Below are 21,652 nucleotides of genomic sequence, written 5' to 3'. Positions count from 1 at the left end.
TGGCAGGTAGCAGGGGCATGAACACTTGATTTGCGCCAGTCCCCGAGCTCCAGGTCTGCGGCTCACGAGGCTTTCACCGCTGCTTACGTTGTGCCTCCTGTGTGCAGGCTGAAGCCCAGGCCAAGTGTCTGCTTGACACGGCTTCAGCAAGGCCAATGAACTTGCAGCAGCCTGGTGGGGTTCTTTAAAAAGCTGTTTATTATCACAGCAGACGAGTAGAAAAAAACGTAACGCTGCATACAGAGAACGTCTTCGCAAATTACAAGCAAGTCTTAAAAAGGTTCCAGCGGTGTCTGTCTCCCAGTAAACATGGCTTTTGCTGCAGACCACTAAGGTGCTGATCAAAAGCTCTCTGCAAGTAGCCTGGTGAGACTACAAAGAAAGAAATGGAGCCCACGGTGCTGTGCCAACAAAGTAGGACACTCAGGCCACCCCATGAGCAGTTCCACCAGCCCCAGCATCCCAAAGCTGTGACATGACTTGGGAGCGGGGTGCAGGGAAACCCCTCAGAGCCAGACCCAGCTGGACCCAGACCTGCGGGCCAGCCCAGAAGAGCTCTTGCAACCTGAAATCTTCCCTGACACCAGGGGGTGTGACTGGCACGGGAAACGAGCAAATAATTCAATGATTGGAGCAACCTGGAAGCAACACAGGCAAGTGAGGGCTCTGGGGAAGGCCCTTCTCACCCCAGTATCTCCTCCCTTTGCAAGGTAAACCACGAGCAGGATTTTGACGAGGCGCACGGGTGTCTGATTTGTTGAAGTGGCTGAGAAAGCTTTAAAGGCCTTGTTTTGGCAGATGTTTTTGCAACTGAAATCCAGCTCGTATGTAACTGTGCCCTTTTGCTTCAGTAAACAAATGGCTCAGGTGCGGAAATCATTCACTGGCTTTCCTCTGGCACAGTCTGAAAGCTTCGTCTGCCTGTCTCCCTGTAAAAAAAATCAGTGCTGATAGCATGGGCAGGGAGGAAAAGTCACTGAAAAATAATTACTAGGTTGTTATTAATTTTATTTTTTTTTTTTAATTTTTTTTTAAAAATGCTGAATTGTTGAAAAGCTTTATGAGTGTCGTAAAATATGTTAGGGAGCTGGAAAGAGCAGACAGAACTGAGGACTGGTAAAGGTGTGCTACCAAGCAGGAAAAGGAGAAAACCTACAGAGAAAGCCTTTTTTTTTTTTTTGGTTAATCAAGAAGTTTTGTGGCTTATTCAGCAACTGGAGAAACATTTCTCAAAATTTTAGGGGGGGCAACAGCATGGCAGAAAGAAGGAAGCTGGATCATGCTTCTCCATTTTCCGCTCTTTGTGTGCAGCGTAAGGTAGAACTTGAGATTCCCCTTATGAAGAATGCCTAATTTGCACCAAAAATAAATATCAAGCACCCTGCTTCTCTGTAAACTGGTTTCTTTTAAGGCTTTCTAAAGTAACATTCTCTAAATGCTAATTATTTTGGAAGGGGGTAGTGTTTTCTTGCTGGTCCTTATCATCGCTACGAGCACCTCGCCTCATGCTTTGCACTAGTTGAAGCATAGGATAGAAGGTTTCCCAGCAAATCTCAGTGCTTTTTTGTGCTTACACGTTGCTGGGAGAAGGGATTTCCACTTGACGCACTTGGTTTTCAATTGTCCCTTCACCCCCCCGAAGCGAGGCAACGTCATATTGGTGTATTGCCACCAGCACAGTGTCTAGGCCAAGAGCCAAGGCAATGAACAGGCTGCTAATTAATTTTTCACATTTATCTCCAGCCCCTCTCCCCAGAACAAACACTGTGAAAGCAGGAGGTGGCAGTATCTGTGCAGCCCTCAGGAGATCTTATGCAGAAGTGTTTTACTGCCAGTGTTATGATGCTACAGTGATGGTAGGAAGGTTTTCTGCTTCTGTAAAAGAACACGTATTGGTTTCAATATGGAAAAAAAAAAAGATTATTGAAGGTAATCTGAATTTCACGTTTATCAAAACACGGTGCCTACGACCACTGTTTTCCAGTGGGAAGATGAAGGCCTCGTTTCTAGGCAGGAGAAAAGGATTCGTGTTGATAACTTCAGTACCACACAACTCTTACAGCCAGCTTATGTTTCCAGTAAGACCATTGTTTGCAGCTATGAAGCAGATAATACTGTCAGCTTGTGGAGCCTGGGCATCCTGCACCCCTTCTCGTGTACGCGTGCGTATAAATAAGTTAGAGATTATTTACATCAGTGTACAGAATAAATCTGAACCCAGTTACCCAAATACATCTAGCTGCTCCCGGATTTGGTCTGTTAGCACTTTGTGTTTCATCTTCAAAGCACCACACGGACATGAATTATTTACCAAGGCAACTTCCCACTCACCGAAAGGATTAAGAATAGCGAGCAGGGTAAGGGATGGAGCCGAGGGAGGGCAGCTTGTTCATAAAAACGCAGCTACTCATGTCTCTTTCTCCTGCCACGAGTACTGCTGGTTTATGCCTTTATGAACTCTGCAGTCCAAGTGTAGGAGCAGTCTTTGTAACACGAAGCTCGTCGAAATGGCAAAGTCCTCACTCAGAAGCAAATGATCCGCTCTTCGTTTTCAAAAGCTTTGGCTTCTTCTTGGCTTATCAGGTTCCCGTTCAAGCTGTTGGAGAGGGAAAATAAAAGGGATGTGAAAGCAAGGCAGTGATTGTGCCCGGCTTCTGTTTCTCCAAGGTTTTGGAGCAGAGATCAGAACTCGGCAGTGCCGTGTGCTTCCCAAGGGTGTGCGCGTGGGAGCAGCCTCCAAAGGCTGACTGCATCTTGCTGCTCCCACTGAGCACACAAGGAGCAAGGCGACTTCTTCAGAAAGAAAAACAGAACACCTAAATTCATCCTCACAGCCTTTCGTGTCTTCCACGACAGCAAAGGAAGAAAACCCGTAAGTACTCAGACATTATTAATCTGAAATGACTTAGGGGAAAATTTTCCAATCTGGCTACGCTGATATTTACGCCCCTGAAAAAAAGCAGCCTGCTAAGTGCAGCTTTCAGAAACGATGGATACCATTAAGCCACTGAGATTTATGGAAATATCAGGGCTAACAAACACCTCTCAAAATCCAGGCAAGAATCAAAAGACAGACTTCGGTTTGAAAATGCAGAATGACTCAAGCGGGAATTGAGGCCTCCTTTGTAGATGACAGCTGATGCTGGCCTTTGAAAAAATAAAAAAATAAAATAAAAAGCATCTTTTCCACATCTCCAGGGAAGCCACTAGTCAGATAGTGAGTCATTGTCTTTCCAAGCAAGAATCCAGTGTCCTTTCACTAAAACAAATATGTATTTTTAAAAATACATTTCAGGTTCGATAATATGGGAGCAGCAGTGCTAAAACCAGCACCACTCTATTGACTCCCGAGCTCCCTGAGGTGAGGGAAGGAATGTGGTATTTGGCTTTATGCCTTATAATGCACACGCGTGACTGGGTGATGCCTACCTAATCTAAAACAAGCAAATCTTACACAAAAAGTTAATCTCCTTGTAGCTTAGCACTTTTCAGGTGTCTGGAGCACTGCCCGAAGAAAAATCCTAGCACAAGTTGTATGAAGCAAATTAGTAATGCTAATTAAATGTAACCATCTCCTGCGCGTTGGGATTTAACTCCTGAGGAGCATGAACACGTTAAGAAGTTTGGAAAAAAAAGTCATGAAAAGCAAACTTGTTTAGAAATTTAGACCCTAAGTCTGCAAGCACATGCATTCAGTGAGTCGGTGATACAGACAGATATGAATGTCAAAAAGTTTTGTGAGTTCCTAACACGCAGGGAAGTGTTTCAATGACAGAGGCTTTTTACCTCTGTGAAACCTACAGCTGGATCTGCAGCCCCTGCCTCACATAAACTTGATTTTTTAAATTTTTTTAAAGCTGGAAAGTGAATGCCAGATGTGTTTTTGAAGGGAAAGAAAGTTTACAAAGTGAGCCTTTGAGGAGAGGATCTTTACCAGACTTCTTTAATCGCCGTGTTCTCCTTGAGAGCTTCGCTGAGGTACTTCACCCCTCTGGCTGTAATTTGATTCTGGATAAGCCTAAAAAGAAAGCGCTTCATGTCAAACTCACATGCAAACCATTTCACAGCATACGCACAGCCTAAGCTCAGCTTGACATCACGGAGCAGGGCTGTCAGTCTTGCCACAGGCAGACAGCTGCAATTTCCATCCAGGATGGTGCCCAGTGCTGCTCAAATGCCCCACAGGTGCACTTTCAGAACCAGAGCCCGAAGCATCAATCCCTTCCTTTTAAGCCTGCACGTGGCTGTGCTCTGTGTGGACCAGCAAGATCTTAACACGTTGCATTTTGCTCACTTATGAGCATAAAACTACTCATCATCCTGTCCTAATTCCCTACTCACCTTTCAGTCTATCGTGGTGTGCCCCAGAGCTGTACTATGTCACGTGGCTACCTGAATGAATCCCACAAGATTCATGAGGCTGAAAATCAGAAGGAAATGAAGGATCTTGTAGGGATGGAGGGAAGGAAGGAAGCAGGAGGTATCCATTGACATAACCAATCAGGCAGGAGATAAATTTACCTACAAGCAGAAACCCTCTGACAACGCTGAGCTTTGGGAAGTTTTCTCATGACTCCAACTGAACCGTCCAGTGAAGCGTATCTGCAGCTGTGCGCCAAGAAATCCAGCCCTTCCCACCCCCCTTTCATTTTCGGGGTGCTGGGCAGCAGGACTTGCACTGCTTTCACAACAGGCTGCAAGCACTCAGCCCCTCCGACAATCAGCACGCTTCCTAAGGGGCACGAACCAAGATTAATACAGGGAATGCTGAAGGGTGGTTAGCAAAGATTTTATGCAAGTCTGCAAAGGGACTCTGTTTATTGCATTTTCTTGGCCACTTGGGATGAACAGATGGCTGTTTGTTTCACAGCCCACATCTGCCCAACCCCATTCATGGAGAAATTCCTGTGAACCTCTGGATTAGGACAGCCAGTGCTGTGTTTTCTTAGAAGCTTAACAAGTCCCTTTGCGATTGCTAGAAACCATAACCTCTGCTTTCCTGGAGGTTTGTGTCTCGTGGTTGAGTGTCTTGCCTCAGTGACAGAGCCTACAAGAAAACATCAGGCAAACGGGAGGTGTAAATGGCTGTCAGGTAGCTTCTTGGTGGAGGAGTCAGAGTTGAGCTTGCTACTTTGACAGTGCTGACAAAATAGCAAGAATTATAACAATGTTATTTGATTCTAGCTGTCTGCTTGTAGATTTCTGAAACTTAGGTTGGAGGCCAGTGATGCTCTGCTAAAGAGAAACGAAATCAGCTGGTGGTTCGAAAGTTACCAGGACACACAAATAGCTTCAACTTTTCCCTGTAGGAAAGCAGTTTCTAGATGCTAGACACAGCTTTATTAGCTTTCTATTAAAACTGTCTACAAGCAGTCAGCTGCATCCAGACCATGCACAGAAAGCTTACTGTGACCTACATAGACTTGGAAGGTGAAGCTTTAATGCGGTGACTGCCAAAGAGCCTGTGCCTCTGTGGAATGTAACTCACCATAAGTGCACCAGTTTCTTGTTGACCTTCAGCATCTCTGCAAAACTCATTGCTGCCTCATCATCCAGCTCATTTTTTGTCAGCCTAAGTGGGAGAGAAAACGTTCACTTCAGATGTTATTGTTATTTTTCATCCCCCTGCTTTTCCAGCTCGTCTGAGGCTTAGCTTTGGACAGCCAAAGGGGCGTGTGCTGTTCCTGCCCTGAGCAATTTCTAAAGTCTGGGCCACAGACATGCTGAAGAGAAGCCCTGGGGTAAAAGGGACAAGAATATTAGGGATCTTCACTTCTCGGAGCAATGATCTATCTAATGCTATTCTCTCATGATGTTAAGGTGAATACAAAGTACGTGAGCTGTGGTGGAAAAAGGTGGAGAGGTAGAGACAGCACTGACGAGGTGCAAAACCTGTGAGGATGAAGAAGTGAGAGAAAATGGGGAAGGAAAGGTGGAGGGAGTAGAAATAAGCACAGACCAGAACTGCAGGTAGCCACAAGGGGAACTGAGAAGCCCAAACTCAATACTGGGCATGACAAAACCAGAAGCAGATGGGTTAAATCACTGCTTTCAGGCAGCAGTCTGCAGAGACACTAATAGGAGACTTCTTATCCCATAAGGCAAAACCCAACCAACCTTTCTAAAGTTAACGGGTGACATAAAGAACTCAGCATGCACACGGGAAGTGTGGCAGTGCTCCTCCAAGCAGGAAAGCTGATCCTCATGTCCACGTTCTTCCAAAGGGCAGTGAGATACAGGGGATGGGAGAAGGGAGAGCAGGAGGCGCAGATGGGATCAGAGGAAATAAAACTAAGCTGTGGCTTTCTCTGGAGAAGGAAGAGGAGAAGCAGAGCACGCTGTTGCTCACCAGAAGATTTTCACGGAGTCGTTGTGCTGCATGGCTTCAGCAATACTTTTGCCTCCCTCTGACGTGATGCCGTTGAACGCGAGACTGTGAAGCAAACAGACACAAAGGCTTCAGAACCAGCCAGCATTACCTGACCCCGCCGCTGCCAAACACTAATGAGTATCCTGGCGTGGTGTGTTTTGACTCCTAAACCCAATACCTGCTGTTGTGCAGGGAGAGAGGAGCTTGTAAATGCATGCTTTCCATTACAAACCACAAACATTTCTGAGTTTGCCCTTCCTTCTTTGAATAGACGTCGGCAACATCATCTGGTTAAAACTTACGCTTCAGGCTTTGAGGGTTCAAAAAGCATTTCCAGCCTCAGAAGCTAGGCCAGAGCTTGAAAATAGCGCAAGGCCTCGGAAAAAAAAAAAAAAAAAAAAAAAAAGGCAGAAAGGGGATGAAACGGGGCAATGGCACAAATATGTGCTAGCATGAGCCCCTGCTAACTTCTGCTGAGACTGTGTACTCTCAGTCCCTCATGAATGGGCCTAAAGATGGCAAATGTGCTGACGTGAGCTGATGTAGCAGGCACCATCTTCTCTTAACCTTTGCATCAAGCTACCACAGTGAGCTGGTGCTAGCTGTGCATTCAAATCATGAACCACGATGAAGCAGTGGCAGATAAGAAGGGAGCCCCAGTGCAAGGATGCTGCAGAGCAGCAGATTCACCCTGCACGGGTGCCAGCAAAGCCTGGCTGTGGCTTGCAGTTACCCCTCCTTATTTTTGCAGGCACATTCAGCAGCATATTTGTTCCTGTCCGAGCATCCCAGGTGTAGCCCAGCTGTGATTCAGGCTCAAACTGTTTGCTTTCAAGTCTGATGCACCTGGCTGGATTCTGCAATGAGGGGGAGATGGCTATTTCAGACAGCTTTTAAGCTTAAATGTATCTAGGTCACTGCACCTGCTCGGCTTTGAATTTTTTAAGGCCAGCTATAAGCTGGCAGAAAGGAGGACAGGCCACCAGCTCCGAGATCCCTGGATCTGAAGTGGCAGCAGCAAGCTCTCAGGAGATCCCCAAACTCCCCGAGCGCTGCATTTGTGAAGAAACCGGTGCCATGTGCCACCTTGTGGGGAAACCAAGAAGCCTCATGTGTTTCCTCGCAGAGAGGCCAGTGGAAATGGGAGACAAATAGCAAGGATCACCAACGCTTCCAAGCGTGGTGGGAGAGCCAGCGCTCCGTCGAGCTGGGCTGGGGTTTTACCTCACGTTTGTTAAGGTGGGGTGGTTCCTCAGGGCCTCTGCGAACGCCTTGGCGCCTTCATCTCCGACGTGATTACCCCACATCCTGGTGAAGACAGGAAACCAGGAGAAATCAGGCGTGTTGCCCTGCTGCCCCTCAGCATCACGTTCTCTCCTTTTCTCTCCCTCTCCCTCCCCCTACCACCACTTCCCAGGCTTTGAGGCTTGCAAGAAAGTTGGCACGAGCCATCCCCACCGAGCCGGGCATGTTCCACTCCCTGCACACCACGCCATCAGCCTCTCTGACTCACCAGTTCCCTCAGGCCACAGCGCAGGAGACAGCCTGCTGCAGTGCCAATGCTTTTGGGATCAGCTTGCTGTGCTGGGCAAACCCTCCGCAGCCCTGTACCCTTGTGGGGTCAAGGAGTTTTGTGATCTGTGCAGCGAGCTGCTGTGACACATAGACAAAGCCCTAAATCCTCAGCATTTGCTGTAGGTCCCCCTGCTGCAGTTTTCCTTTACCTGTGGGGCACGGACTGGGTGTAACACAGCTCAAAGTAACGTGGCAAACGCTGCACAGCTCTGATCGACGTTCAGCAGCAATATCTGGTCAAATCCTTGCCACGCAGACCGAGGGCTTTGACAATTCACCGGGTATTCTCAGGCTTGAAAGAGCCTCTGCTGAGTTACAATGTTTTTTTCACAGATCTCATGTCTTGATGACTCAGAGCTACACTCAGCTTGATGGGTAATTAGTTGGCAGCTCTTAAAATCAATCGAATTTTGTGGTATCTACACACAGCCACTTCCAGTAAGTTCCCTAGAATTTCCTTCTCAAAAATAAAGCCCGAAATCTGATTGTTCAAACCTGACTTTCACATTTGTTACGGTGGCCAAACAAAAGTTTTAATTCCATGTATTTGAGTATTAGATCCTAAGAAGAACATTTTCCTGCAGAGTGAAAAGAAAAACTGGGATTTGCCAGAGGGAAAAAACCAACCCCTCAAGTCTAGCATCTCTCCTAAGAGGACAGGGATCAAAGGTTTAGAGGACATTAAGACCTCTCTCTAGTAACAGGGGGCTCTCCAGTCCAGGACAGAAGGATGAGGAGGAGTTCCTTTTTATTCTCAGAGCTCACAAATTTATCAGGACTTGACACAGAGTGTTTGACAACCTTAACCTTGACACTCAATAACTAGGTACATCGCCAATAGTCATAAAACCATTTTTTTAAATAGAAAACGTGGCTGTGCTTCTGCACCAGTTTGGTCTGCAGCTGGAGGGAGACAGGAAATGAGCGAAGGAGGGCAGGTAAGAATGAAAGAAGAAATCCTAAGGGATTTACGAACACCTTGCCAAGACCAAGCCCTGAACATTCCTCCTAAGCACTGAACTTACCCAATTTCAAACATTGTCTTGCTCTTCTGGATGGCCTGGGCGAGGCACTTCCCTCCTTCGCTTGTTATTTTGTTTGCTCCTATTCTGCACAAAACACGTGAATTGATGAGGTACCTCGCTGACAACACTACAGCTGTCAGAACACCAGCTCATGAAGCAATACAAGCATTTAAGGCTAATTAACTCTGGAGGCTAGTTACAGTTATCAAAGATTAACCCGGAGTAAAAAATCCTGCAGGCATTTGACCTTCGATTAAAGGAAGACATATTTTGTGTGTTGGCCCTCCTAATACGACATATTTCTGGGTAGAGCCTTGATTTTGGTGCTCCGTGTGTCAGAAACGAGGCTTAGGAACTGGTCCCCAAGACAAGGCTCCCTGCCTGGTTTTTAATCTAACTCATAGCATCAATTGTTGCTGCAGAGTACATGAATTACATGCAGCACGATGCCAGCGGGAGCACAGCATTTCTTGGTAGTGTAGCTCGAGAGAAGACTAATAATTTTAGGTTTTTCTGTTCCGAGCACAGGCTACAGGTGGTGGCACAGGCCAGTCCAGCACTGGTCAGTGGCTGGTGCTGCTGGAACACCTTTTCTTTCCTTGGCTTGTGTGGGAGCATCACATGGCTGCAGTTCAAGAAAGAGGCAAGTCTCGATTGCATGCACGTTACTGTAAAGAGCAAACCAACCCCCCAAACCCCTCAAGCCACTGAATTTACATAAATGAAAACTGGTTTGGCTGACTGACTTCAGGCACACGAATATGCATTCTATCCCAAAACAACCCCTGGGATTACTAGGTAGCCTGACAGAAACTGTCTTCCAACAGGTTTTTTTGGTGGAAGTGAGAAGACGAAATAAACAAATCACTCTGTTAAAGCAGTGAAAAAAACTGGAGAGCTCTTGGCCTTCAAAAATCTGCAAGTGTTTCAAGTGGGAAGTATGTGGCTTGTGTGGGGTTTCATAGCCAGTTAGTGGCAGAACAAAGCCTAGAACCCAACAACCCCTGGCTGTGGGTTGCTGCCTTCATACCAGCAGCTGGCATTGTTGTAGGTACCTCTATTTTCTGCTGCGGTCATAATTAAACCATTGGTTAATGGTTTACCTTTATGTCAAATCAGTGCTGTGCATGGCCAGACAGTTATGTGGAGAAGTTCCAGGAATTAAAGGGAACAACTTCCCAAGTGAATTTGGGTAATTCCAGCATTGAGGTATGACTCCAAAGGCCCATAAGAGGCTGGGTATAAAGAAGCCTGGTGCTAAATGCAGGTGAATTCACCCGTTGCAAGGGCCAGCAAGGTTTGTGCACCTCACTCAAGTGTTCAAACTGGATTTAAGTAAAAAGTTTCACCTGCTGCCACTCACTGCTATACTACTGTAAAAAAAAAATACATAAATGCAACCAAAATTATATTTTACTTGCAACAGGATTTTTGCCTTTTTTCACTCTACCTCCCTTTTCAAGTTGCTTTACCTTAATTATGATGCTGTACAAGTATAAAGGGAAAAAAAAAGCCCCACTTACTTAACATATTCAAGGCTTGAGCACTCCTCAATGAGTTTCGCAACATATTTGGCTCCAACATCAGTGATTTGATTGTTGTATAAGCTTAAAGAAAAATCACATTGGCAAAAATGGGTTATTCCTGCTGTTACTTTAATATTTACAACCTGCATGTTTTATAAAGCACACAGAGCATCAATCTTTTTTGTACGGCCCTGTACACATGCACAATTGCTTGTATTTCTATTTTGATACACAGTTAATATTGTGAAGGGCTAGATATAAAATACAAGAGACCAGGCTGTAAATCATGGGAAAATATGTATATAATTTTTTAAATGCACGGTCTCCTCAAGCAAATAAATCTTCCCTTTATTCCCGTGTCAGTACGGAAATAACACCGCATAAGTCTGAAGAAAAAGAAAACACCAGCAGAATGTATTTTCATTTTTTAAAATGTCATAAAATCCCCTTGCAAATATTACTGAAGATCAGATACCTGAGCAGATGTACTTACAGTAAGGCACTGGAACAAGGAGGTAATTCTTGGTATCCACGCTCACTTCTCAAAAAATCATTTTCATTTAGCCTCTTATCCAAGAGTGGGAAGCCAGAGCTAACAGGCCTACCAGCTTTAACTTGATTAAGAATTAAAGTTTTTTAAAAAATGCTACTTTATATGTTAAAAAAGGAGGTGTCTTTGGTTCCCACCCCACCAATGCTGTGTCAGCACTGCAGTTTTATTTTCCAGTATCAATACCTCGTGCTCCCGGTTGGTACGTACCCCAAGAAAGTCACAATTTTGTACTTGGAGAGTTCTTCGTATAATATCCTTACTCCATGATCTGTGATTTGATTTACACTGAGCCTGGGATGAGAGGAAAGAAAAGAGAGTTTGAATCAACAGGGATTACATGCGTTCATCCCCCATGAGTTAAGGGATGACTGGAGGTCTGTGCAGTCCCCTCTGACATTTCAATAGGTTCTTAAAGCAATAATCAAATAAGTTCTATTAAAATCAATTAAGGCAGATGTGAACTCAGTTTTACATGGTTCACTTCAGAAAAAAAAAGAAAACAAAAAGCCCCCGAACACCAAGGCAGCGTTCTGGAAGCTGCCCATAGGCCTGAAAACCATAAAAAGCGGTAAGTCAGAAACCAGAGACAAACACCTCATCTTCTTCCCGTGCTTAGTGACTGCAGAAATTCCCCTTGACACGAGCAACAACAAGCTTTCCAGACCACTCTTGCAACCTTCTCTCTGGGCACCTAGTTAAAGCCAGGCGTCTGGAAAGGCACAGCACTTTCAGGCTCCACTGACTAAAGGTTGTGAAAAGCTCTGGCCAGGAAATGGAACTGCAGTCCCAGAGGCATGCTAGATGCTTCCAATTTATTGGCCCAATTACACGCAAAACAAATCAATGTCAGTCACTCACAGAATGAAAATATATGTATTTTTTTAAAACTCCTGAAGCTTTTTCACTGTTGTTAAAGGGATGTGTTCCTGTGAGACATTCCAATTCTGATGAATCGTTAAGCTCTTGGAAACCTTTCATTTCTAATGACCGAGTTCTGTAGGACGGGAGAAGTCCCAACATCAGAAAAGCCACCAAGACAACAAGGTGGGTGCCTAACAGTCTGGTGTGGTGCTGCAGACAGCGCTGAGCTCCCCCTGAGCATCACTTGCTTTGATCTAGTTCTAGAAGATTTATAGAGGGGGAAAAAAATAAAGGCAGAGCAAAGCCAAGCAAGAGTCATCAATCCATTTGTTAAAAATAAAATAAAATAAAATCTCGTGAGGCTGAAGGAGCTTCAAAAAATAAATGCTTGAAGTTCCTGTTTTTCTGCACCTGACTATTTGGACAAATAAGGTCCGGCTACATTACACAACCTCAGCAGGTGGAACAACGCGGCCTGTGATGTTAGAGGTGGAATGAATGAGTTTGCCCCGATCACAGCAGCTCACGTCCTCCCTCCACACCACCTCAGGGAAATCCCACAACTAACACTTCAGCCACCTCCTTTCATGAAGTACTGCATGTTAGCTTTTATTCTGTGAAAGCCAGACGCCTTGGCAGGATGTAAAAGCAAGACATTCGCAGCATTTGGTCGTGGGTTACTGTGAATGGCAGATTCGCTCTCACCCTGTATGTCCAAGGGCAGAGACCAGCTCAGGCAATCTTCAGATAAAAGAGGAAGCATTTCTGTTTCCTTTCATCTCCCTTAAGCACTTTCTCCTATAAAAATCCTCTTTTGAGAGAAAAAAAAAGTTTGTGATAGAGCTACCTAAACCTAGAGATGTAAACAGTCCTGGCTTCTATGGACTTCTTACCACCTTTTCTGTTCGAGTTCCCAAATTCACTCACCCCTGCTCCTGCCACTGACTGAACAAATATTTCATGAGACCTGAAAGTGGCAGAGCTGGGGGTAATCAAACCTCTAATCCAAATCATGCTGCGTGGGGCTACTTCCAGGCTTTGGTCTCTGCTTTGAAGGCCAACTGCACTTTAATTTCCAGCAGCAGTGAGAATTCTGTTTCTCCACTTTGAAGATCACCTCCTCCAGCCCCGCTGCCAGTGGAATGAAGGCTGAGGAGGAACCAGCTCGTACAAACTCCTACCTGATCACGGCAAGCTTGCTGAAACAGGGCAGCAGCTGCTTTATTCCATAGTCGTTGATGTTGTTGTTGTCCAGATCCAGAGCCAGGCGCTTCTGGAGGTGGTGCACGACAAAGGAAATGGCGCTGCAGTCAGCGGAGTAGGCATTGCAGTACGTCAGCTTGATGTAGTTGGCGTGCATGCGTTTGGCAGCCAGCTTCCCCACCTTCTCGCTCTGAGTCTCATAAAGGCACCTCAGCATCCAGACAAAGTTTGGCTGCACCTGAATCTGATTGTAGTTTAGGAGCCTGGACCGAGTGAGGCCCTTCAGGTGGGATTTCATGCTCTCCCCGAGGTAGGTGATGAGGGTCTTTCTCTTCCTCTTAATGACCGCAGGCAAAACTAAATGCCTGAAGAGCTTCTGCTTGGATCTGGAAAGCAGGCCACAGAGAAAAAGGTTGGTAAAATGGAAGTGCTCGTTGTTTCGGAAAGGATCCTCCCCTGCCAGCTGTTTCTTCAGCCAAGGGATGTGAAGGCAAGCAGGCTGGGCAGTCTCCATGGAAGAGCATTCATTGAAAAACTGCAGTATCTCCTTGGTGCCCACTCTCTCTTCGATAACCAGGAACAAAGCTGTGAAAAAAGACTGAAGGGTTAAGTGCAAGAACTCGTAAGTGGACTGACTGTCACAGCCGGTATAACCTTTGACTGTCCTGAGAAAACCCATCTGCAAATCTTCTTCAGAGATGTTTGCTGCCGTGACCTCCTCCTGCTCGAAGATGAAGAAGGAGTTCCCCATCCCTCTGTAGGCAATTTTACCCAAGGCTAGCAGGGTTTCCTTTCTTGCCTTGAACATCTCTGCTTGACTCCTGGTGTTGCTCTTCAGCAAACTTGTTTTCAGAGACCGGTTCAGGTGGACCTCAATCATGAGCAGAAACACGTCTGTCAACGTAACAGAACAGTCTGGCAGTTCGTGGCTGTCATACATGGAGCGGAAGTGTTCGTAGCATTTAAAGATAATCCAGCAAAATAAAGGCACCGAGCACAAACTGCAGAGATTGGGGTTGGCTTCCAGCTGGTTCAACACCAGTGCTCGCTGCCCCTCGTCTTTGAAAAACATGGCAGTGTATTCCTTCAAGTTACTGCTGGAGAAGCCACGGAGCAAGACTTTCTTCCTAATGATGTTCCTTTGGATCTCAGTTCCCGTCCGTGCCGTAAGAACTTTCTTGGATCCCTTCAGAAGCTTTCCTCGGAGCAGGCTTACCAGCAGCACCAGGGGGTGGCTGGGCTCATCGGGTGAACACATCTCGGGAACGCTGCTGAGATCAAAGTTGGAATAGATCTCATCAAAGCCATCGAAGGTGAAAAGAACCGTATGAGGGAACTGCAAGATGTGACGGAACACCTCCGCGGGGTCCTGGTCTGGGTAGCAATTATATTTGAAGAGCAAGTCTTTCAAACACACGGCTTCGTCTTCCTTAAAGCAACTAAACATCCTACATCGGAAACGGAAGAAAAATTTGGCCCCTACGTCCAACTGTTTCCTGGCCCACAGGCTTTGTATCTTCTGCAGCAAGATCGATTTTCCAATTCCTGCATCGCCGAAGACATAAATCGTCTCTCCATCTTCATTAATTAGCCCGACTGCATCGTCAAAAAGGGCTTCTAATTGACACACTTCACCTAGGCTCTCGTTGGTAAAACTGACCAGCTCCATAACGCTGTTAGAGTAAGTTTCTTCAAGCAGCATCTCTTCCCTCTGAGCATACGACATAACGAACTTGGAGTCTCGTCCCAGCTCATATCTGAGCTTCTGGCAATACCTGCTAACTGAAAAGACAGGGAAGTGTTATTAAAAAGCCCATTGCGTATGATCACCCGTCTCTGTGGGAGCTGTGAGGGGCAATAAGTTAAAATAATTCTTCTGTAAAATCAGTTCCTTGGCAGATTGCTGCTACGGATTTGGGCCGCCATCATTAGTCTCTTGGAAAAATCAGAGATTTGCTAATGAACTTGCTAATGAAAGAGTTAACGAGTAAGTCACCATCTCCTGAAAACCAGTACTGACTCCAAGACGCTGCACTGCATTACGAGGCTTCCGTCTTTCAGCTGAGACTCAAAGTCAAGCCCTTGAACCTTTGTTAAAGATTTGTCTCTGCAAAGGCAGGGGGTTTTGATCACAGATTGGTTTTGGCATCTGCCTTTTCCCTCTGTTTATATTCTACCTGTTACTTCTATCGGGTAGGTGGTCACTCTTCCCTAACTTGTTTGGTAATTTTTATTATTGCAAACGCATGAAAGCACGTCCTTTAGAAAGCAGGCATCTCAAAAGATCTTTGTTAGGCTGACACAGAAAATGAAAATCCTAGCTATTGTGCAATGTTGCACTGGGTTTTTATTGCAACAGAAGCTTTACTGGCAAAGTAATTCTTGTATGGGGCAGACCTAACGAAAGGGATATGGATGCACGGCCTTACCTGGATCTGTATTTACCACAGGTCTGCTACAAATATTCTCCGAAGGCTCATAAGCTATTTCATCCAGCCAAGGCTGAAGTTCATAGTAAGCATCAGTGACTTTCTGTAGGACACGGATGAAATATTCCGAAACTTCTTCTCCCTTGCTTTGGACCAAGTCTAGGATTTTGCGAACCTGAAGAAACAACACATGGAAGACCGGTGATGCATAGTGATGACTGTTGTACTGCTGGGCTGCTTTAGGATCCCTTTTGGACTGGGACAAGATCCTGAAATCAAAACTGGTGCTTGAAGAACTTGAATTCAAAATCTAGCTCTGAATTTCAACCATCAAAACCCTCACTTTCTGTCTGTATTGGGATGTTGCAAGAAAGTCAGCTCTGCAGATTAAGGTCCCAACTTTTAGCTAAATCATATGCTAAAAAAACCCAACGTGGATAAATACTTCTCAACATGGAAACTAAAGGATTAGCTCAGCCTGGCTGAGTATATTTTAAACCCCAGGCTGGTTAAAACAAAAAAGATGGAGGGGTTTTCTCAGTGCCCTAAATTAATTTCTCTTATTTGTAGATATTCCAGTCACTTTTAGATTTACCTCTGGATCCTGCTAGATCCAGGGTGGGGCAGGCAGAGTCTCTCTCTGGATCTTAATGCAGATCCAAAAAACCTGCAATTCTTTCTTTTAGCACAGCAACTCACTACAGCAAGCTATCTCTGTACAATTTACTTGTTGCCTGCAAGTGTTACTGAAGCCAATGGCTACCAAACAGTGTCTGGAGCAGCTCAAGGTGAATCCTTCCAAAGGCAAACCAGAGCCTGATCTCTGTGCAACCAGCACAAGGCAACCCCAGTACCGAATCCTCCTCAGGACAGAGCAATCCTTTTGGGGTTCAGTTTAAATGTTTGGATCCTCTTCTTGCTGAGAATGAATCAAGAATTCAGTTTAAGCAAGGGGTTTCGAGAGACTATGGCCTTGTGTGAGTAAAGCAGGGCGAGTTACACGGGACACAGCAAAATCATGGTATTTTTTTGACATTTTGTGTGCTCTGAAAAACAACTTTAACCCTTCCAGACAAGCTCCCACAGAGTCCAGTTCCCTTACTGTTGTGGCCTGCTCCCTGTCTCTGCTTAGAGTCCTGGTGCACAGCCTCCCCCTCAGCTTTGTTACAACAAGCATGTATATTATGCTGAACAAAAAGAAAAGGGGATGATGGTACAGTGTGCATTTATTCAGCTTTGACCTTGCACACAGTGAGCACTGTGTTAGCGTCTCAGCTCGCCAGCAAGAACGATTATTTTATGAAAATCTGCACTGTTAGGCAAGTCCAAGCTCTCTGAATTCTTTACGGTTTGCCTGCCCCTAATTGTGACACTATTCTGAAGCTGCACGACTGGTCGGGGAACGAGGAGCTTGTTTTGGGTCACGATGCACAGAGCAACTGTGCACACCTGATGATTTTCTCCTATCAAAAGAACAGGAATTAATTTTTGCTCCTGATGCCCACAGTTGAATTCCAAACCCCAACGTGCCAGGAGATATCAGTTTTACAAACATTTACCACGTCCAAACATTTCCTAAAGTAGATTTTCCTTAAAATATTCTATATTATAATGAAGGCTCTTGTGCAGCAAGCTGCACTGACAGCCACGGTGGCCACCTCTTTATCCGAGGACAAAGCTGCAGCTGGGGACACAGAGCAGCAATTACCAACCTGCTCGTTTTGGCAGCTGCCAGCAGGCTTACGAGCAGTGCCAGCAGGGTTGGAAAGAGATGTGGTGGAGATGCTTGTCCAGAAGGAACGGGGTGGGGAGTCTCCAAAATAACAAAGATTGGGAAAGACACGAAGCCCGTAAAACCCAACAGTAAAGTAGAAAGTAACAGAAAGTTCAGGTTGGCTAGTGAAATGAAAACAATACCTTGTCTGCTTGAGTTGGAAACTGAACAACAATCTCGGCGTCCTCGGTGGAGAAGTACTCATTGTAAAGCAAGTTGTCGATCAAACACTGCGTGTTTCGGATCTTACTGACCAGAAGCTCTCGGTAGATCTTCAGCAAAGCAATGCAGGACGGCGGGCTTGCTGCTGGAGGTTTTTCCAAGGAAATCTCCCAGTTAGCACAAAGTTGGCCTTCCATAGTCGAGACAGCAAGAAGCTGCTCCGTCTAGCCTCATCTTCGGCAAGCTGGCGGTCTGCAGTGAGGAGTCAGCTCGGGGTTAGCTTCAGGGAAACGGGCGATCTGTCCTTCACGTTACCGAGCCTGTAAAAGTAAATTGCACAGAGCCTCAATGTAAACATTATCCTGTGCAGATACATCCTGCAGGTAGCCATCAAAGAGTAATTCCAGCCTCTGCAAAACACCACTGACAACTTTATCCCAAAAAAAAACCACAACCTGTTATCTTCCTCATGTACTTCCAGACATTTATTCAGCTTTTGGAAAAGAAACAAACCAAAAACTGCTGCAGGCAGTCTCCCCTGTAATATAAATACTACGGTGCAGCTTGCCTCAAACAACAACGCTTGCATCTGCTTTAACTGCCCATTCCTCGTGCATAATTGAATATTTTTATTAGCTTTTCGTGTTTCAACAGACAAAGCAGGGCATCTGTCCAAACGCAGCTCGACAAGGAAATAAAGGGGAATCAAATTCTATTTCGTAGCAATTAATTCTGTAGGAGGAATTAATTTCTACTAGCAATTCCCTTTGTCTTCAGTCGCAACGAAAGCCTCTGTGTAAAATAATTTTGCCAGGAGGGTGACTGTCCTCAGAAGTGAAGCTTTGTGAACTCTCCGACAGCCCTGGCTGAAGGAAAGCAAAGCACATCCCCGGCACAACTGTCTGGGGTCGCAGCCAACCCCAAAACGGCAGAGCTCTTTCAGCCAAACGCGACGTGACCCAGTGAGCTGGCTTTCCGACCACGAGTGAGTGACTGCATCTGCTCAGACAGATCAGCCCTGCAGTGCACCACGCGCATGACCCAGCAGATCGAGTGGCGGACTCCTGAGTCACCCCGCTGCCTAGGAGCCACGCAGGCACATCCCTTTCTTTAGGAAAACTCATTTCAGAACTGAACTCCATCACCAAGACCAAACAAATGTTGAAAACATCGTTTCCTCCAGAGCTTTTGCAAGTTAAAGAGATCGAGTCGCCTCTAAAACACAGGCAACACAGACACTAACACTTCTCTTTCAAGCCACTGCACCTACCCAACATCTCCTGCTTGCTATGGTTGCTCTAGGACCACATTATCCTAAAGCACATTTTCTTCCTAGTTTGGGAGGGCTAAGGCAAACGTCCAGGAGCCCGTAACACTGGACCAAGTGCTGCCACGGGTACAAAATAAAGAGAAATATTGTCTTTACTCTTTCAGATCCATCCATAAAGAAGGTTTTTTTTTAAAAAAAAAAGACAAAAACATGGAAAACATGGAAAGTTCAGATGGTCTGAAACATGCGTGCCCCCCATTTGAGTGAGTCTATGTCAGCAGAGAACATGGTTGCTGTTGGAAGGGGTTGGCATATGGATGCTGCAAGACAGTGGAGAAACGAGAGGATTCAGAAAAGCATTTAAGGTGAAGGCAAGCAGCAGGGGAGAAAGGGAGAAAAAGCACAAAGGCAGAACGGGGAAGCTACAGCTGGCAATATTAAATCCGCGCACAATGACGTACTCAGTGATATTTTCTGTAGTAATATTAACTTCAGGATAAAAAAAAAAAGAAAGAAAAAAAAAGAAAAAAAAGATATTCAGTATTGGAGAAAACAGTAACTTTCACCGGTATCTTTTAATAAGAAAAATGGAAAATTTCCACCATCCCCAGACAAAGAAAATGTCACGTCAGATGAAGAGCTGAGCGCCTGAAGTTAGAACAGCCCTATCTCCTGGCACAGGCAGCTAATAGCAAGGCAGGTACCTGCATGTTCGTAACAAAGTGGATCGGCTACATGAGGAAACTTCGGGTCCTACCCAGACTAAAGCAAACACAAAAATGTTTTACAGTAGCTGGTTTAGGTGCAGCAGCACCTACAGGTCCTTGTCAGTGTGGGAATGCGCTTAGTTTTTCAGAAAAACTCTCCACAGGACTCGGACATACACAGTTCTGCTTCGCTAGCTTCAGGTTTTTGAAGCAGGAGACCAATGTGCTGACACTATGAGGTATCAGACTTATCTGCAAGTCTATCATCTCCTTCTGGAAAGAGTCCCAGCTTCCACGGTGCTTTACAATGGCCTCTTTGAGTGATGGATCACAGGGTTACAACATACTGAGTCTCCCCTTACAAGGTTCTGTTAGCTTTACAATGCTAGCTTACACAGCTAGCGTGTTTAAAGGTAAACGCTTATGTGGCTTAGAAAGCTATGTTGAAAGCAACCACTTGCTAGACCACGGAGCATGTACAATGTTTTCTTTCTTATCTCAGGCACTCCAGCTGCTGGATCCAATTCCCGTGCATCAGTCGTGGGGATGCTGGAAGAAAAGGCTGAGGCATACATTCATGTGGGGGCACCTCCGTGCACTAAGGTCTAAAAACATCCTCTGTTGAGAACTGCTGCCTCATTTAACAGCCATTCCATTTCTGAAAGGCCTAATGAATGAAATCGTTTCTAAAAGCCACCCTGAGCTTCTTACAGTCCTTTTTAAGGTATCGCTAAGTTACAATAAAGAGAGATCTAACAGAGATGCTAACAGCAACAGCTGAAGATGAGCACTGAGGTTTGTACAAAGGGCACACACATGGGGAGGAATGGAAAGATTTGCCTGCTCTGTAAAGCACCTGAATCAGCAGACCACCTAAGGAGGAAGGGAGAGAGGCAAGAACAGCGATACCTGGGCAAAGCAGGAGCCTGGTATGGGGAGACAAGGAGACAGACACATATGGGGCAAAGCTTCGTATCTGGGAACAGAATGGGCTTCTTGTTCCTGCTGGGAAAAAGAAAAAAAATAAAGGTTTACTCGAGAGGCTGCCAATGATGCTGTAGAGGAAATTAAGTGAGGCTCTTTGAGAACAGCTTCAGCTGAGTGGAGAGGACAGAAAACAGACTACCAGGAATTAAAAGGAGCCACAGAGCAGAGTGGTCACCCATCAACTGCAAAAGCAAATGAGACAGAAGACAGTCTTGGCCAAATAAAGCATCAGTGGGGACTGAAGCGATGTGAGAAGCAACAGCAACACTAGCAAGGGCTGCTTATCACAGGCCTGCAAAACTGAGAGTAACAAAGAGGAAGCAAGATGGGGATCAGGCCAGGAATAAAGAGGGAAATGAAAAAGGGAAATGAAATTCGTCATAGTAAGAGATACAGCAGAAGTATCTGTGCTCACAGCAAAGTTTTATGTCAATAACCTGCAGCAGTGCCGATAGCTTCCGAGAAAAGGTATTGGCACTTTTATTTAGTGGCTCTTCTGACTTCCCTCTATTTAAACTCTCAGCATTGCACAAGCATATATAGTTATATTTCCTGGCCATGCCCTTCTCATATCCTCTTTTCTCGAAGATTGCCTGCTTTCCTTCTAACAAAACCGCTGTGTCTGTTCAATTTCCAGTGCCGCAAGTCCTCTGGCAGCGAAGAATACTCTGTTTTACTGGTAGCAGCAACATTTATCACAAAAAGGTCTTACTCAATGTAAATGCTGTGTATAGAGGGGCTGAAGGGTCTTAAAGAGTAGCTAAAAAGAATTCTGCATTTGGGTAAACTTAATAATTAACTCCTTATTGAGCTCGCTGCTCCCAAGGAGATTGTGTAGGAAGAAGCAGCAAAGCCAATACAAGGAACAAATTAATTAGGAGCTGTCCTTCGAAGCAGCTAATTTAAGACCAGACAAGTGTATTTCTAAAGAGCTGAAAACTCAGTCAATAGAAAGTTTCTTCTGTAGTTATCAAAACGACTATTTTGTAGTATTCAAAGTGTGGTTACTCTTAGGAGGTGGCTCTACGAAAACAGTGCCCCCTTTCACAAGAAAATCTGAGCCCTTTGAGTCTTCAAGTCAGCTTTGTCTCCTGAGAAAAGCTGTCCTACAGTGCTCACCATCCCAGTGCAGGGTCGTTACAGCAAAGGGAGAACTGGAGATCCTGGCATGCTTTTTCATTAATTGCTGTAATCTTGACTCAGTCAGGCC

The 21,652-nt window shown here is 45.4% G+C and overlaps 1 protein-coding gene across 4 annotated transcripts; it reads right to left on the bottom strand.

Moving 5' to 3' along the window:
* Positions 1-254: 254 nt before the first annotated feature.
* NOD1 (nucleotide binding oligomerization domain containing 1) lies at positions 255-20,387 on the bottom strand. 4 transcript variants are annotated; one of them, XR_014618231.1, is made up of 13 exons: positions 20,365-20,387; positions 17,460-17,798; positions 15,543-15,717; positions 13,092-14,895; positions 11,257-11,340; positions 10,494-10,577; positions 8,971-9,054; positions 7,595-7,678; positions 6,350-6,433; positions 5,489-5,572; positions 3,935-4,018; positions 2,332-2,596; positions 255-929 (listed from the first exon to the last, which is right to left on the bottom strand). XR_014618231.1 is itself a non-coding variant. In XM_084282303.1 (12 exons), the coding sequence occupies exons 2-12, from the start codon at positions 17,673-17,675 to the stop codon at positions 2,524-2,526; spliced, it is 2,856 nt and encodes a 951-aa protein (XP_084138429.1). In that variant the 5' UTR covers positions 17,676-17,798; positions 20,365-20,387; the 3' UTR covers positions 255-2,523. The 4 variants fall into 4 exon arrangements, 2 of the variants coding, with proteins under 2 accessions (XP_084138429.1, XP_084138430.1); XM_084282303.1 differs by having other exon boundaries at positions 255-2,596; XM_084282304.1 differs by lacking the exons at positions 255-929; positions 2,332-2,596; positions 3,935-4,018; positions 5,489-5,572 and adding an exon at positions 6,194-6,215.
* Positions 20,388-21,652: the final 1,265 nt, after the last annotated feature.

The sequence above is a fragment of the Netta rufina genome, assembly GCF_964035555.1.
Source record: "Netta rufina genome assembly, chromosome: 2".
In the NCBI taxonomy this organism is placed as follows: domain Eukaryota; kingdom Metazoa; phylum Chordata; class Aves; order Anseriformes; family Anatidae; genus Netta; species Netta rufina.
Note: the sequence above shows the minus strand (reverse complement) of the source record. Positions and strands in the feature narration are given on the sequence as shown.